Consider the following 18,635-nt stretch of genomic DNA (forward strand, 5'->3'; position numbering starts at 1 on the left):
AGGCATACACACACATGCGCAGTAAAGCTCTAGAATGATATATGGCACTGATAACGCTTGGTATGTTTGATTACAAGGCTTTGATAGACAGCATTGTAGGTCTACAGATCAAAGAGGAAAGAGCCGGAACACTTTGAGCTTGTAGTAATTACAATTCGTAATTTACAAATGTGGACAAAATATGTGATGTCAGGGAGTGAGTGAGTAGGCTATTCATGCTGATGTACTGTGTTGTATTGGATTATGCTTGTTCATAATGGAACCAGTGATGTATGGGAGGAGGAGACAAGCTCAATTGACCCTGTTTTTAATATCAGCATAGAGTTTAGCCACCTTTTTATGCTGACATAAATCTTTTGGCTGTTGTTCACAGTCAATTAGTCAACATCAACCTGACTTAGGCTAAATAACAGGATAGGGTTATTTTCTGGGAAAAGTAGGGTGATCCGATTCTCAAACCCTCAAGGGACACTGGTTAATTCATTCATTCATTCATTCATTACATAATTAATGAATGCTTTCTGAAAGCATTTGATTTTTCCTCGGTGGTTGTTTTCACTGCTAACATGTTTATTTAAATGACTTGTGGTTCAAAGGCGCAAAAATGTGACGTATGCCTACATAATGTTCAAGAGAAAAGAACTTGCATTCAGGATAGTAAAAGTTGCATCATTGCGCAACAGAGGCGAGTTGCCGAGTGGGGATAAATCAGTTCAAATCCTCCCTCCGTTCGCTCCTTGTGACTGGTCGCTGGCTGTGTCAGTCAAGGAGAGGGGGGCACCGCTAATTTCTATATGCCTCTATGTCAATTTAGGTCTCAGATTGCGTTCCCGTGTGTCGCTGTCAGCAACAGCAAGCCTCACTGGATACCCATATAGCCTCCGTCTGGGATGCGTACTACATTTACTTGATCAGACGAGCCACGTTGGAAGCGCGTCTACCTGCGTACGTTGAAGCTTTGCCTTTGGATATTTCTGCCACCCATAACACATCCGCACACTTCTCATCTCGTGGTGTTCTCGTGAAGTGGCTTGTGCCGACTGTATAATCAACAGTACGCTTGGAGAAAGGCGCACCACAAAACTTTTCAAGAAGAACTTTTTCAACTTTGGAGACATTGCGTGGATTTCATGTGGCTAAATTATCATTTGACACAATAAAGGGAAACATTTCTTTGGGAAACTTACAGAGAGTAACGTTATCCACTGTTGAAATATGTTCAGCAAGTGCTCGGTTGCGTTATTGAATTTCTTGATTCTGGTGCGGGCGCTCACGGCTCACGAGTGTACACCGTGTGAGCTCCGGACGTGTCCCGGAAAAGCACCTCACGGCTGCGAGGGTGGCCGGACCTTGGCCAGGGACCCATGCGGATGCTGTGATCAGTGTGCGCGGCTGGAGTGGGAGCCATGCGGCGGCCAGGACTGGGCTCATGGCTACTGCGCGCTGGGGCTGACCTGCGCATCTGTCAACAAAACCGGACCTGCCACAATCCCTGAAATTGGAGTATGTAAAGGTGGGTAGTCTATATTCAATTCACAAATCGTTTAAACTCTGTCGTTTTTATGGAATGAAATTGGAAAAATATTGTCTGCTGCGCAACAACTGGAATGGGAGATGAGTTTTTGCCTTGCTAATAGTGCAGTGAAATTTGCTCACATTTGGACCTCCTAAGGACCTGATACGGTCCCATTCCTCTATAATAGCGTGAGGGGCGGGCATCACTATTCAAATGTCAGTTAAGTCATGACTGCACTGACTGTGTGAGTGTTTACCTTAATTGTCTCTCTGGCTGCCTGGAGCAGCTCCCCAGGTCTGAGGGCTCTTGACTGCCAGGCGAGGAGTCATGTTCAACTGCTCTTTCTTCTCCTTGAAGCTTCATTCACTCTCCTCTCACAAGCATAACAATACGTTTGGCAGCAGGTCACATGTCAGCTCTAGATTCAGTTCCGTTTTCTACAACTCAACCAGACATTTATAAAAAGGCACTGAATTGAGATAAGACAAAAATGACCATTTTAATTTGTGTGAGTGAAAAAGCATGGACTGCCCATGGAGTATCCCACACTGCTCTGATGATTGTGGTTATGTTTGTTCATTATGTTTGGATTACACCATCTTAATTTAATTTTGAAATAAATAAGCTGTCCTTTGCTGCAGGAGTTGATTACACAATCAGTGGGTTGTAGTGTGTGCCTCTGAGCTGTGAGGCTTTGCCTGGACGATTGCAAAAGTCTCCCCATCAGGTTTTCATTGAAAATCCTACAAATCCACAGTGATATACTGTTCTACTCATGCTTACTCCAAGCATGGCTGCTTATAATGCTGTCTGATGTGCTCATTTTACGCGTGATTTGCGCAACTCTCTGAACTTCAAAGACATGTGCCTCAAGAGTTTGCCTCTGCATGTGCAGGGTGTCAAGTTCCTCCCACAGTGAATGCAGTAGTAGTAATGGTCTCCCCCATGGGACAAATAGGCATTTGGAAGACCCCCCCCCCCCCCCCCCCACCTGCACTGTCTCCAGCCTGTTTCAGGGTGATTGAAGAGGACTGACAGGAGTGGAGAAGAGAGTAAGCAGCTCTTGCAGGGATCCCCAGATCCCCATGACCCTGCCCTCCCCTCAACCCTCCTTGGGGTGGTCCAAGTCAGGGCTCCATGGGGGTTTCCAGGGTCTCCGGCCCCAGGCCATCCCAGGAGATGCTGCTGCTGATTGGGCTTAATTTACAGGTTAGGCTGGGGTCTGGAGGACCTAATCCCCTACCTCTATGCCCCTACTGCAAATTAACAGTTTTGGAATGGGTGGGCGAGTTAATGGCTCCTCTGATTGAGTCGTGCCTCTGGTCCAGTGGCTCCAGGGCCTTGGAGCATGCTGCTGACCCCCAATTCAGACACACACACACACACACACACACACACACACACACACACACACACACACACACACACACACACACACACATAAAGACAGACAGGCATACACACACACTTTTACAGTATCCCAGAGGGTCTAGGTGGGGGTAAATCAACACCTCTCAGTGTGTTTTCAGGGGCCATGGTCGGCAGGCTAGCTGGAGGCTGATGGCAGATTTCCCTCCTCAAGCCGGGGTGAGGGTCTTAAACTGATTAGGCTCCTCAAGCCGGGGTGAGGGTCTTAAACTGATTAGGCTCCTCAAGCCGGGGTGAGGGTCTTCAAGTGATTATACTCGCAATCAGGAGTAGCGGGTAAATGTTTCCGCTCTCTGATCCCTGCTTTTCTGCTCACAGCCTTTCGTTTTCTGGGTGGTCAATATCTGTTGGTGTGGACACGTAAGAGCGCGTGGCACAGGTGTGGACATGTAAGAGCGCGTGGCACAGGTGTGGACACGTAAGAGCGCGTAGCACAGGTGTGGACACGTAAGAGCGCGTGGCACAGGTGTGGACATGTAAGAGCGCGTGGCACAGGTGTGGACACGTAAGAGCGCGTAGCACAGGTGTGGACACGTAAGAGCGCGTGGCACAGGTGTGGACACGTAAGAGCGCGTGGCACAGGTGTGGACACGTAAGAGCGCGTGGCACAGGTGTGGACACGTAAGAGCGCGTGGCACAGGTGTGGACACGTAAGAGCGCGTGGCACAGGTGACATTTAGTGTTGTCTGTGAGATGGGGACCTCAGTAATGCTTTTTCAGTCAGGTCTTGATCTGTTATTGTTTGCCAGCTATGGTGATAAATTCACCCCCCAGATGCAGTAAACAGCACATTGGAATGTCGATCAAGAGTAAACAGTTAAGAGCTCCTGCAGTCACGGAAAACCTGGAATAGTCATTAGATATTTCTTCAGGCCTGGAAAAGCTGTAGGAGATACTGATATCCAAACAGTTTTGGAGATGTCATAGTCATCTTTTCTTCGTCTCTTTTGGTGTTTAATGCCAACGTTTGTCGCCAGAAGAGCTAACTACTTTTGAAGGGATAATAACTCAAAATAATACATGCCTAATTATATGAGTCCAAAAAACTGGTTGTAGCTAGCCAAAAACAATACTGGGGTATTCAAATCAGTTATTCACACAAAAGAAATTGGCATGTAAACATAGAGGCTGACAAATTTGATTACATTGCATTTCATGCCCATTGCATCATGCAATAGGCATGAAATGCAATGTAATCAACCCAAAGACTTGTAGGAACGCTGGCATTTGAAGTGACTGTAAGCTTCAGGTTGCAGACTGATCTTGCTGCCTTTCTCCAGTCTATTGTTATGACTACAAGTAGCTGATCTTGGGGAAGGTTTTGTTGTTGAGCTCTGTGTGATGAGTATCAGCATGTGGCCCTTTCACCATATCATATCTGCTGCAGCGATCAGTTTGTCAGTCAGGTGATATCCTGCAATCCTGCCAGCTCAATGTTTTGTTTTGACGTTGTCTTCTTGTCCCTGTCCTCCTACGCCACGTTTACCCATGCTGCAGAGCCACTTAACATACTACCTAACAGAATGTCTGTCTGAAGGGGACGCTGTGTCCACTACACTCCTTCACATGCCGTCTACTTCCCCCTTCCTCTGGTATTATCTAATGTTTCAAAGACTTCCTTTTTAGCTCGCTATCAGCCAGAGGGCCTCCAGAGGTCAGCTTCCCCATCCCAGCCCTGGATGCCAAGACAGGCAGTCTCCGTGTCTGAGAGAGGAACCCCCTGGGACAAAGCCGCAGACCCCGGCTAGAGCTGTGCCAGGCCAGACCTGCCCGGAGAAAGCCCAGACAAAAGCTAACCAGTCTAGACTATGCCAAACCAGGCCAGGCCAGGCCAGACCAGACCACATAGGGTCTAGCCACAGTGGACATGGCTGAGGCAGACCAGATTAGAACAAACCACTTGACTGGGGTCAAGATAATAATTAATGAATGACAGACTGTCCCCCAAGCCCAAATGTTAATTATGTCCACCCCCCCTGACTCCTACCTCCTTCTGCATGCCAGATTTAGCTCCCCACACAGACAAGCACCACCACCAACTCAATGAAAAGACCCTCCCAGGCACAGGAAAGCCTGCGGGTGGAAATACTGTGGAGGTGAGGATCATTTGAAGGTGAAAGGAAATCCCAGAGAAAGTTTTAGTGAGGTAGGAGAGCTGGGTGTATTGACCCAGGGAAAGTTTAATGAGGCAGGAGAGCTGGGTGTATTGATGACCCAGGGAAAGTTTAGTGAGGCAGGAGAGCTGGGTGTATTGACCCAGGGAAAGTTTTAGTGAGGCAGGAGAGCTGGTGTATTGACCCAGGGAAAGTTTAGTGAGGCAGGAGAGCTGGGTGTATTGACCCAGGGAAAGTTTTAGTGAGGCAGGAGAGCTGGGTGTATTGACCCAGGGAAAGTTGAGTGAGGCACTAGGGCTGGGTGTATTGACCCAGGGAAAGTTGAGTGAGGCAGGAGAGCTGCGTGTATTGACACAGGGAAAGTTGAGTGAGGCAGGAGAGCTGGGTGTATTGACCCAGGGAAAGTTGAGTGAGGCAGGAGAGCTGGGTGTATTGACCCAGGGAAAGTTGAGTGAGGCACTAGGACTGGGTGTATTGACCCAGGGAAAGTTGAGTGAGGCAGGAGAGCTGGGTGTATTGACCCAGGGAAAGTTGAGTGAGGCAGGAGAGCTGGGTGTATTGACCCAGGGAAAGTTGAGTGAGGCAGGAGAGCTGGGTGTATTGACCCAGGGAAAGTTGAGTGAGGCAGGCGAGCTGGGTGTATTGAAAAGGCTGCTTGTGTCTTGCCGGTGTAGCTGGCTGTCCGGGAGAGCCACCAACATCCCAGGCTGGTCCAGGTTAAATGTAATATTGCCATTACCTCTTCAGCCCCCTCCCTCTCTTCTCGTCCCTTCCCTACCATTGGCTGGGCTTGTGCACATCTTCCATCACCCAGGAGTTACCGTTATTTCTAACGTCTGCCGAGAAACTATTCCCAGGAGTCACATCCATGCAACCTGAACTGAACAACTTGGAAAAAATATAAATTTGCCAGGCTACACAGGATGTTTGCCTCTGCAGTCATATTGATTTACTTAAGCTGCATAATTCATTACAGAAACTAAAGTGAATTTTTAGAACAATACAATATCTGTTTTGGATTAATAGGAATCAACATGTGTTTTTTATTATTATTTAGAGTGCTTAAAAGAGAAGCCATGGGATTCCATTCCTAGCCTATCATTTTGAGTCAACCCATTATTGTTTTTCCAACCCCCCACAGAATAAGGAGGATTATCATTTTATGATGCTTCCTTTCAGGTAGGGAGGTAGAGTAGTCACCAGCGTAGGAAAGGGCAAAAATGGCAAGAATGCCCCTATAACCGTGATCTAGGGGCAAAAATTGCTTGCAAGATTAGGATAATTTTTATTTCCATTCAATTAATTTAATTTCCATTTCCATCTCTAGCACACACTCAGCACCTGCAATCTGTTTGCCAGAAAAACACGATGAAGAACACACTCTCGGGCAAAAGAGTCCTCAGGGTCCGAGCACCTATTTATGGTTCCGGCAGGAACTATGTAATGCACCATCCAGAGGGGGTGTTGTTTGTTTGCTTAACCTTAAATGTTTATTCTACTTTATATGTTGCAGTATTAAATTGATTGAGAGCAACGTCTATTTAACTGTCTATTGAATAGATATGCAGAATGGTGGGTAAAAGGGGCAGTGTACTGTTTTATTGAATGTTATTTTTAAAGTGACCCCTATGTAATTGGTAGTATCCAGCTAATTACCTGTGGCAGACTATAAAAAGCTGCCAGTGTGTGTATGATTCAGTTTTGCTACTGGTAAGACACTGGAGGGCTGCTCGCAGCCATGCCTCTATTTTCTGTCAAGGCTTTTTTTGTCCTGTTAAATGTATTTTTGTCTTTTTTATGGGTGAATAAACACCTTTTGGTTGCACAGTTCAACTGCCTCTTTTTGCTGTGAATCCAGCCGCTAATTGGGTCAGCCTAATAATTGGTGTCAAAAGTAAAGTTTTGTTGGGATGTCTCCGAAGAAGAAGAATCAGCAGCAGATGGGTGCCAGAGGCGGTTGACGAAGCTGCTGGGGGTACACTGGAAGAGGAGCACTCCACCATCACTCCAGAGGGCACTGCTGGGTCTTCCCTCCCAACCTTGGTTACTCAGTATATTGAACATTTCCCGACTACATGTGGCCGTCTTGCAGCAGCCATGGACACCATTCAGGCTGTGAACTGTGGCCTGTTGAAAGATGGGTTTGGCTTCAACAGAGCACAACCCAGGAACTGCTGCTGACTCCACAAGTGTTGTCTCCTGAAGGGGGGAAATATCATGTGGACACCCATGCCCTATAGAAATATACTGTTGAGTTGGTGTTTGTTAGGTTGTGACATGTTGTTCATTGTAGTCGTCTCACTGCAGTGGTGCAGTCATGCTGGGATGCGTACTGGCGTATTGGTGCTAATTAACACTTGGCAATTATTCAGGCCTGGTGAGTGAAACAGGCTGAGTCCACCCTCATTGGAGGCGGGGTAGTGGATTGTGCCAAGTGTTTTTTTTAGAGTAGAGCAAAATGTATAAAGCTATTTTGAGTGTCTTAGATTTTTTTTTTTTTTTTTTTACTTTAGGTTTGGTTTATTCAAAATAGGAAAAACTTTTGTTTCCCCCCCAGTTTCCCATTGATAATCGCTGCCAACAATAAGCTTCAGTGCTCTACATTTGTAGCTCACATCTGCTTGTGTGTTCACAATCTAGCAACATTTCCTTTCATTTGTTTTATACCACAACTGAGTTTAAAGAGTATGCTGAGTGAAAAGACAATACTGCATTTTTATATGCATGTGTCAGGCTTTCATTTTTATGTGAGCAATAATTTGGAGAGCAAGAATATAGTCAGTTAAAACTAAAGAGAAGGAAATGTTACCATTTTACCTAGAAGAGTACTGATGTTCTTCTAGTGGAAGATGGTGGAATTACTTCCAACATGTCTATCCTCTTCATTCAAATAACTCATAACTTTCATTCATTTGATAGGGCCTACTAAATTGGATGATACTATACTGAATGTGTAGTGTCTTAGAATGTTGGATCGGGATATTTGCAATATATTAAATTGCCATCCAGTTATTCAGTGACTCCAATGTATCAAATGATTGTATAGAATGAACCCCTTGATCTCTTTGTGCATTTTAATGGAAACAAATTTTCTGCTCTGTTGTGGGAGGGCCTAAGAGTATTTAGCTGGCAAGCACCTTTGTGAGAGGGCTGACTCTACCTTGTTCCAGGAAGGAATAGAGACAGTCGTCGGCATGTGTGGGAACGCCCACAAAATGTTATACGGCTGGTGAGCGAGTGGGGTAAAACCACCCATATATCTCAATGGGCTGACTCACCAAAGAAAGGTGCTGCGGCTCTACACTACAGGTTTGGGGATTCTAGAGCAGAACACAAGACGGCTGTTCAGATGTGCGTTTACTGCGGTGGTCAAATCCCCGATCGTGTCTGCCTGGGCTGGGCTATCAGCTAAATTGTAACTTTGCTGAATGGATAGAACGGGAGATTTACCCCACCCTGATCACGCCCCCAGCCAGGCTGTGCCAGCTAACCCAGCGTCTATGACCATCGCCTCAACCTATAGACATGACTGCTGGCCTGATAGCTAGGGCCCAAGTTTGGGTTTAGCCTAGGCTAAGGGGTCCAGTTAAGTGTGATGTCTTCATTCTGGTATTTTCCTGCGACATTCTGTCTTGTTTTCAAACCAGCTGAGTATTTTTCCATTTTTGTATCTTTTTATGCAACTCAACATGTAAAAAAAAAAAAGTCTGGTTTCTCTACCTTAAACAGCTGTGGGGAACTTGAAGCCTGCCTCTACCTTCTTCTCCTGCTCACCATCCTAACATGCGGGAACATGTTTTTGGTATCCACAGTGGAAGTGGTTCCTGGGAGATTTGGTTTGGCAATAGTGGTACTTGGTCTGAAAAGCTTGTGAACCCCTGACCTATAGGCGACCAGCCGCACATTTTCTGTGCTAAGAACGTGTACAAGAGCACAACAGCCAATGACAATGATGGCCTCTTTATAAATCCAAGCACTTTCAAGTCCTATATTATTTTTTCTTAAATCCAAGCACTTTCAAGTACTTTCCGGACTCGTGGGCGCCCTGAACTTTATGCACTAATTACAATTCTTTTTAAGTGCCCCTCGAATTTTATAAATGCCCACAGTAGGGGCAAAGGCTGTTCGGAGAGAAAAGCCTGTATTTTGATAAGGTGCGATCACGCCTCAGCGCTGTTGATTGAGGTCCAGGAGCCAAGTCCTTGGGAAGAATTTTTGTGTGTGTTAGGGTTCTCACTGTGCTTATTCTGCTGTCTGCAGCCACAGACTGGTGTTAGGGTTCTCACTGTGCTTATTCTGCTGTCTGCAGCCACAGACTGGTGTTATGGTTCTCACTGTGCTTATGCTGCTGTCTGCAGCCATAGACTGGTGTTAGGGTTCTCACTGTGCTTATTCTGCTGTCTGCAGCCACAGACTGGTGTTAGGGTTCTCACTGTGCTTATTCTGCTGTCTGCAGCCACAGACTGGTGTTAGGGTTCTCACTGTGCTTATTCTGCTGTCTGCAGCCACAGACTGGTGTTAGGGTTCTCACTGTGCTTATTCTGCCGTCTGCAGCCATAGACTGGTGTTAGGGTTCTCACTGTGCTTATTCTGCTGTCTGCAGCCACAGACTGGTGTTAGGGTTCTCACTGTGCTATACTGCTGTCTGCAGCCACAGACTGGTGTTAGGGTTCTCACTGTGCTATACTGCTGTCTGCAGCCATAGACTGGTGTTATGGTTCTCACTGTGCTATACTGCTGTCTGCAGCCACAGACTTTTGTTAGGGTTCTCACTGTGCTTATTCTGCTGTCTGCAGCCACAGACTGGTGTTAGGGTTCTCACTGTGCTTATTCTGCCGTCTGCAGCCATAGACTGGTGTTAGGGTTCTCACTGTGCTTATTCTGCTGTCTGCAGCCACAGACTGGTGTTAGGGTTCTCACTGTGCTATACTGCTGTCTGCAGCCACAGACTGGTGTTAGGGTTCTCACTGTGCTATACTGCTGTCTGCAGCCATAGACTGGTGTTATGGTTCTCACTGTGCTATACTGCTGTCTGCAGCCACAGACTGGTGTTAGGGTTCTCACTGTGCTATACTGCTGTCTGCAGCCATAGACTGGTGTTAGGGTTCTCACTGTGCTATACTGCTGTCTGCAGCCATAGACTGGTGTTAGGGTTCTCACTGTGCTATACTGCTGTCTGCAGCCATAGACTGGTGTTAGGGTTCTCACTGTGCTTATTCTGCTGTCTGCAGCCATAGACTGGTGTTAGGGTTCTCACTGTGCTTATTCTGCTGTCTGCAGCCATAGACTGGTGTTAGGGTTCTCACTGTGCTATACTGCTGTCTGCAGCCACAGACTGGTGTTAGGGTTCTCACTGTGCTATACTGCTGTCTGCAGCCATAGACTGGTGTTAGGGTTCTCACTGTGCTATACTGCTGTCTGCAGCCATAGACTGGTGTTAGGGTTCTCACTGTGCTATACTGCTGTCTGCAGCCATAGACTGGTGTTATGGTTCTCACTGTGCTATACTGCTGTCTGCAGCCATAGACTGGCGTTAGGGTTCTCACTGTGCTATACTGCTGTCTGCAGCCATAGACTGGTGTTAGGGTTCTCACTGTGCTTATTCTGCTGTCTGCAGCCATAGACTGGTGTTAGGGTTCTCACTGTGCTATACTGCTGTCTGCAGCCATAGACTGGTGTTAGGGTTCTCACTGTGCTATACTGCTGTCTGCAGCCATAGACTGGTGTTATGGTTCTCACTGTGCTATACTGCTGTCTGCAGCCATAGACTGGCGTTAGGGTTCTCACTGTGCTATACTGCTGTCTGCAGCCATAGACTGGTGTTAGGGTTCTCACTGTGCTTATTCTGCTGTCTGCAGCCATAGACTGGTGTTAGGGTTCTCACTGTGCTATACTGCTGTCTGCAGCCATAGACTGGTGTTATGGTTCTCACTGTGCTATACTGCTGTCTGCAGCCATAGACTGGTGTTAGGGTTCTCACTGTGCTATACTGCTGTCTGCAGCCATAGACTGGTGTTATGGTTCTCACTGTGCTTATTCTGCTGTCTGCAGCCATAGACTGCGTGAGGGTTAATAATTCATGCAACTTATAAAGCGCTTTTCAGTGACCCGAAGACGTTGACAATATGAGTCGACAAAGAACAGGTAAGAGGAACAGAAAGAGAAATGAGGGACAGGGAACAGATAGAGAATAGATAGGGAAGGTAAGCAGGGAGACATAGAATGAGGAGGGGAGGGGCCGGGCAGACGAGAGGAGAGAGGGAGCAGGGAGGGGCGATAGATGTGGTTTTGGGTAGGGGAGGTTGTATGTCTGGGAGAACAGGTAGTTACGTATTATTATTGCTGGTGTTAGGGTTCTCACCAGGTTCTCCCTGTGTTTATACTGCTGTCTGCAGCCATAGACTGGTGTTGGGGTACGGTCTAGGGGTACCGTGGCGCAGTGGTAAGCGCTGTCTCCTCACAGTTGGAAGGTCCTGGGTTCGATTCTCGCCTGGGACACTGTGGGCGCTGTGGTTGTGTTCCCCCCATATCTTCAGTGCCTACTGCCCAGGTGGGTTATCTCGTCGTAAGGGCCTTTCTCTCTGTGTGGAGTTTGCATGTTCTCCCCATGCTCCCCCAGGGGGTTCCTCCATATATAACCCCCCCACTAAAAACATGCAGAAGATCAGATCGTCATCGTCATCCGACCAGTGACGACAACATCCGAAGTTGGTCCCCGGGCGCTGTACGAGAAAGCGACCACTGCTCCTGGCCTGCCCCTCGGAGGAAAGGACATGCCTGGATGGGTTAAATGCAGAGGACACTTTTCACCGGCCACCGTCAGCATGAGTGTGTTGTGGACGCATGCATGTGTTGTGGTGTTCGTGTGACAATAAAAGACGGGCTTGTCCGTTACGAGAGTGTTGTGTTAGGGTTCTCACTGTGCTTATACTGCTGTTTGCAGCCATAGACTGGGTCACCTAAAGAGCTCATTATGCTTTCTGCATCAGCGAGGAATGCGAGTGTCCTGGCCGTGCACCCCCACAAATTTGTAACTACGCCGATGCGGCTGTGCGGACCAAATGGGAGAAAATGGCGGAAGCACAGGAGCTGATGGTCGCCGAAGTGAAGAGATAGAGACATCTACTGTATATGACTCGTCGATGAAAGAGCACCGTGATAGCCAAAGGGTGAACAATTCCTGGCGAGAAATAGGGGAAACCCTAGGAAGAGACGGAGAAGCGGTCAAGAAGGCCTTCTTGTAGAAGATAGCTTTCTGTCATGTAGGTCACCATTTTGTTTCGATTCATTCTTTGACTACTCTTCCATGAGAACCCCGCTGTAGACGGGAGTTTTCGATCCACTGCCCCCTACAGTTTGGGAGAATATCGGTTTTCATCGCTGACAAACCGCACAGAGTATAAAAGCTCAAACGTTTTCGCCGCCATGTTTGCGGCCGGCCAAAGCGTCAAGCATAATCCAGGCTTTAGTGTTCCCCGAGAACCACCAAGGAAAGCAATGTGGAGGTGTGTGTGTGTGTGTGTGTGTGTGTGTGTGTGTGTTCTCACAGTACTACAGGCCACATTTCTCCCTACCCACTTCCCCATACTCTCCTTTCTATCATTATCTGTTTTTCTCCAAGTGGGCCGAAGCCTTGAGGTGTCATGTCGGGGGGGGTCTGGCTCGCTAGGCAAGGGACAAGGGAACAATGCGTGGGTAATGGTATGGTGCGGCCTTGATAGAGAAGACGCGTTCCAGTAGCCAGCAGAGATGGAGAGGGCCCCATGCTGTGGAACAAAAGCAAACAAATGTCTCAACGGGTGAAGTAGTGTGGCATAACGAGGAGGGAGGAGGGACCACTGAGAAACACACTGGTCACTTCAACAAGGCTTCTTTCTGCCAGCAGCTTGTGTTGCGACAGAGGCTGGAGGCTGCTGACCCTTGAACACATAAATGCTGCTTGTGAGAGAGCGCCAGAACTCATTCACTTGTGATTTCCTGTAAACGCCATCCAGTTTCTGCCTGCTCACCTAATATCGAAAATAGGTGGGAGTCTGGAAATTCAACTTCTTCAACTTCTTCATCTCCAATATCTTCTGTGCTTCTATTCCCCGCTGTCCCCCACAGAGCTTCCAGAGCATCCAGAGGCAGGCCTGGAGGACGAGCGCTGCCCGCTGATGACAGGGTGCGACAGAGCGGGGGGTCAGTGCGTGTGCGACGCCCGACACTCCTGCTTGGGCTCCTTCGTCTACCCAGACCAAGAGACCTGCATGAAGCCCAGCAAGACAGGTGAGCCCCCTCCCTCCCTCCCTCCCTCCCTCCCTCCACACACAACACCAAACACAAGCAGCCTCCAAGTTAGACAGAGCGAATAATGCTGTCCATTGAGGGTAGCTAATCCATAACAGATGCGGTGACTTAGGTGACTAATGCTAGTTACATATCATAGTGATGACACACGCGCTCAGGCTTTGTCTGGCGGTGCCCCACTCACTCTTCTGTGGTGCCATTGTCTGTGACTCATTGATTGTGTGTGTGTGTGTGTGTGTGTGTGTGTGTGTGTGTGTGTCTGTCCGCGGCTGGCTTCCAGAGGGTCGGAGACATGAGCACCGGGAAAGGCACAGGGAGAGGTTTGTGGGGCCGTCCAACCCGGCCTGCATGTTCTCTGGGTGTAACCTGACCGCCGGGGGGTGTGTGTGCGAGTCTCAGAGCTGCCACCACCACTTCTCCTACATCAACCGCAGCCAGTGCCAGGAAGCCGCAGGTAACCTTCAAATAACTTGCAACTGTAGCCGACAACCGGACATGCAACCGGCCAGTAACTTTCCTCAGCGTTATTCAGCCTTGTTGAGATACGGGGAGTGATATCAGAGTCTGAAAATAGATTCACCAACACAAAGTTACATTTACATAATGGCATTTTATCTTTCTGTTCAGATTCCATGCTTAATATAAACACTGATATAAAGTGCGCTACCGCAGACAGCTAAAGGTTTTGCCCTTCTGCAGTGCAAATCACCTCTGAGGGGAACACAGCACTGTCCCGGCTCATTATGTGTGAAGGGAAGCATATTGTCACTGTCCAATTAAAACTTTGTCACTCCAGAGCGTCCGTCCACGCGTTATGTCCTGCCGGTGAAACAGGTGTCAGGTGAAAAGAAGCGGCTGGCGACTCCACATGTATCGGAGGAAGCAAGTGCTAGTCTACAACTCTCCTTAGATCAGCAGAGGAGGTGGAGCAACAACCGAGGCAGCTTTGTAGGCGTTATTGGACAAGTAGTGCAATTGGGAGAAATCTCCAATACTCCAAATCTGGTCACTTTGAATTTTAAGTGTTTACTCCTGTGAAAGCTGAATGGTTTGTGGATCAACTAAAAGTGTTGAAAAATGCGAAAGACATCAAACGTCTGTTGGATGTAGGGGGGCACGGTGGCGCAGTGGTAGCGCTGTCGCCTCACAGCTAGAAGGTCCTTGGTTGGATTCCCACCTGGGACGCTGTAAGCGTTGAAGGAGTGTGTGCCCGTCCACATGTCCTCGGGTGCCCACCGCCCGGGTGGGGTCGTCAAAAGGGCCTTTCTGTGTGGAGTTTGCATGTTCTCCCCGTGCCCCCTGGGGGTTTCCCTCATATAGGAACCCTTCACCAAAACATGCAATATCCTGGTCGCTGAAGTGGTGCCTCCTCTGGTCGTTCAGGGTGCATGTTCGGAGGGAGGGGAACTCGTTGGAATAGCGTGATCCTCCCACGTGCTATGTCCTACCGGTGAAGCTTCCCCTGTCAGGTGAAAAGAAACGGCTGGCTACTGCCCATGTCTCGGAGGAAGCATGGAGCCAGTTTCGGCTCTCCCCAGATCGGCAGAGGGTCGAGCAGCAACCAGGATAAATAAATAAAATTAATGGGTAAAAATGGGATAAAAAATTGGGGGGTGGGGGGAAGTGTGTTGGATGTCAAAGTGATTTGTCAAATGTATAATCCAGCTTTTGCGCAAATGTACCTTAATATTTTAGGTACATATTAATGTAAGGAACATATTAATATTCCTTAATATTTCAGAAACTTAATATTTGCATAGATAAATAACGAAGTAAAGAAAGATGGCAGATTGCAAAACATGAGCGAGAGAGCAAGATTGATGAGTGATGAAGAGACCGCTGAAGAGAGCAAAATGGAAAGATTTTAAGAGTGCCAGAGAGAAAGTGTGAAGAGACAGACCGACGACAAGCAGAACAGAGGAAGGGTTAGCTGGACTGTTAATGGACACATGGAGTGTTGGAGATCCAAATGCCCTGAACACAGTCTCTAAGGTGTAACTGTATCGTGTGCAGGATGATGCCCTGAACACAGTCTCTAAGGTGTAACTGTATAGTGCCCGGTTAATAGCCAGAAACCCATGAATGAGGTGAGAGATGATCCTATGAACTTGTCTGCCACCCTAACCCGCTTGAGGCGTTTATATAATTATGAGCCCCGTAAAAGACGGAACATAAGAATGTGTGTTTAGCCACTCTGAGCTGTCTCCCTGACTGACACTTCTAAGTGAAAAAGGCTTGTGCTGCAGTGATTGGTTTCCCCATTTTGAGTGTGTCAGCAAAAGAGACGGGCCCTGAATTGGTGGAGGGTGCTTGAGGAGAGTGCCACAGAGCAAACTCACCAAACCACTCTGTGTGCGCTGGGCAAATCTCATCTGCTTTATTACTCGACAAACCCTTCCATGCCAGCAAACCAGACCACTTGACTGAAGGCTGGAGGAAACCGGACCACTTGACTGAAGGCTGGAGGAAACCGCACCACTTGACTGAAGGCTGGAGGAAACCGGACCACTTGACTGAAGGCTGGAGGAAACCGGACCACTTGACTGAAGGCTGGAGGAAACCGGACCACTTGACTGAAGGCTGGAGGAAACCGGACCACTTGACTGAAGGCTGGAGGAAACCGGACCACTTGACTGAAGGCTGGAGGAAACCGGACCACTTGACTGAAGGCTGGAGGAAAACCGGACCACTTGACTGAAGGCTGGAGGAAACCGCACCACTTGACTGAAGGCTGGAGGAAACCGCACCACTTGACTGAAGGCTGGAGGAAACCGCACCACTTGACTGAAGGCTGGAGGAAACCGCACCACTTGACTGAAGGCTGGAGGAAACCGCACCACTTGACTGAAGGCTGGAGGAAACCGCACCACTTGACTGAAGGCTGGAGGAAACCGCACCACTTGACTGAAGGCTGGAGGAAACGTGTTCAGCTTAACGTGATGACACTCCTGTTGAAAGGCATGTGACTCCAGAACTCAGAGGTTGGCTTTAGATTTTGCCGAGAGCGATTGTGTTTTTGACTCACGTGTTTCTCTCCTTTGATACTCCAGGTTCTCCCTCTCTCTCGGCAGTTTGCTGACGTTTCAGATGAAGCACAGCACTTTGGAGAGGCTGTGTGTGCTGGAGCTTACAGTGGCTGGCACTGTGCCATGGAAAAATATTTGAGATTATTAAGGCCGCAAAAACCGCAGAGGTTATTACAGAGCATTTTACAGTAACTTGGCTGTGTGGATGTTTGTGTTCAGCTATTTTCTAGCTAAATTGCTGGGTAAGAGTGTTATAGTACATCATGTTGTTTTGACATACTATCACTGAAGCTGGGTGTCACAATGAAAAATATACTGTTATTCTGCTATGTTTTGTAACTTCCTCCTCTCAAAGCCCCAGCCCAGAGGATGACAGCCTAAACTCACACCAGTGAAAACAGTAAACAACATTTTTCTGCAGCTTATAAGTTCTCACTGCTCAACACACACACACACACACACACACACACACACACACACACACACACACACACACACACACACACACACCCTTCCATTGGCCCCTCATCAAGTAAGAAGCCACGGTGTGTATGTGTGTGTGTCTGTGTGTGTGTGTATGTGTGTGCATGTGGAAAGGTGCCCACGTGTGTTTATGGTTGCATGCGTTTATACATGTGCGCATGTGCTCACACATGTTGTTAACGTGCTCGTGTGTGCGTGTGCCAGCGTCTGAGCCCGTGTGTCTACATCTGTGTTTGTGCCTGCGTCTGCATGTGATAATTATCTTGTTTGTCTAGATGTCTGGGCAGAGATTTTCCTTTGTGTATTATCAGTTGGAGCTTCCTCTACGAGCAGACTGGGACTCTGTGGGTAGGATCTTATTAGCTCAGTGTTATTCTGGACTCTATAGCGACTGCACCCATCCACCCATCATTGTCTAATGTCTATGGACACAAAACAGTTATTAAGCTCCGTGTTTGCATGTCCTTTTTAGTGTGTGATAGCAAACGCATACTGTAACTACCCCCAACCCCCCTCTCTCCGCCACTCTGAGAAGGCTCCTTCAGCCAATCGATTGGTACATAACATCCCCTGTCTCTGCTTGAGGCTTGTAAACTCACACATGGTAGTGGTTTGGCCCGGCTTTCTCTCCAAGCCCTCCCTCACTTTCTCAATTTCCCTCTGACTCACACATTGGTCTCCTCAGTTCATCCCTCCTCTCCTCCTCCGCAGCCTGTGGCTCTCTGTTGATTTGTTTGTGACAGACTCCAGGCCGTTTCTGCATCACCGTCGTTCCGTATTTGATCACCTAAAGATGTCTCTCGTAAGTTTCCTGCGGGGTCTTGTTCGCCGTGGGTTTGCACGAAGCTGCTGATGTAATTTGGCTTCAAACGTTCGGCCAGATACGACATGGCGAGCTGGACGTATTATCCAGATGTCGGGGGGAGGGGGGGGGGGGGGGGAGGGGATGAGATAAGTACAGGAGGGGGGAGGGAGGGAGACACAGGAAGATAGGAAATCACAACTGAGGCCAACCGTTTTGACGAGGTATTTGTGTACAAGCCCCAGGGTCTTGCTGGGGTGGTGTTTGGTCATTTTACACTGTAGGATGGTTTACATATTTCATTTACGATAAGGCCCCTAGCTGCTATTTTGGTGGAATTCCCCCGCCACCGCTCTCTGACAGGAACTTCTAAGTCTCTGTATTTTGTACGCCTTCTGGTACATGTACAGGACACTGTCATGTAAGTGTTGAGGCTCTTCTTCTGGTACATGTACAGTACGCTGTCATGTAAGTGTTGAGGCTCTTCTTCTGGTACATGTACAGTACGCTGTCATGTAAGTGTTGAGGCTCTTCTTCTGGTACATGTACAGTACGCTGTCATGTAAGTGTTGAGGCTCTTCTTCTGGTACATGTACAGGACGCTGTCATGTAAGTGTTGAGGCTCTTCTTCTGGTACATGTACAGGACACTGTCATGTAAGTGTTGAGGCTTCTGGTACATGTACGCTGTCATGTAAGTGTTGAGGCTTCTGGTACATGTACGCTGTCATGTAAGTGTTGAGGCTTCTGGTACATGTACGCTGTCATGTAAGTGTTGAGGCTTCTGGTACATGTACGCTGTCATGTAAGTGTTGAGGCTCTTCTTCTGGTACATGTACAGTACACTGTCATGTAAGTGTTGAGGCTCTTCTTCTGGTACATGTACAGGACGCTGTCATGTAAGTGTTGAGGCTCTTCTTCTGGTACATGTACAGGACGCTGTCATGTAAGTGTTGAGGCTCTTCTTCTGGTACATGT

At 48.0% G+C, this 18,635-nt stretch overlaps 1 protein-coding gene across 1 annotated transcript in view; it reads left to right on the plus strand.

Moving 5' to 3' along the window:
• The first annotated feature begins 1,214 nt into the window (after positions 1 to 1,214).
• Positions 1,215 to 18,635, plus strand: part of LOC310773869 (cysteine-rich motor neuron 1 protein) — a 72,207-nt gene continuing 54,786 nt past the window's right edge. Inside the window, exons 1-3 of the mRNA XM_083633860.1 lie at positions 1,215 to 1,513; positions 13,165 to 13,326; positions 13,628 to 13,801. Of these exons, the coding sequence (XP_083489986.1) occupies positions 1,216 to 1,513; positions 13,165 to 13,326; positions 13,628 to 13,801 (634 nt within the window). The 5' untranslated portion in view covers position 1,215. The remainder of the gene's footprint in view (positions 1,514 to 13,164; positions 13,327 to 13,627; positions 13,802 to 18,635) is intronic.

This window comes from Poromitra crassiceps, assembly GCF_964638095.1.
Source record: "Poromitra crassiceps genome assembly, chromosome: 3".
Classification (NCBI taxonomy): Eukaryota; Metazoa; Chordata; class Actinopteri; order Beryciformes; family Melamphaidae; genus Poromitra; species Poromitra crassiceps.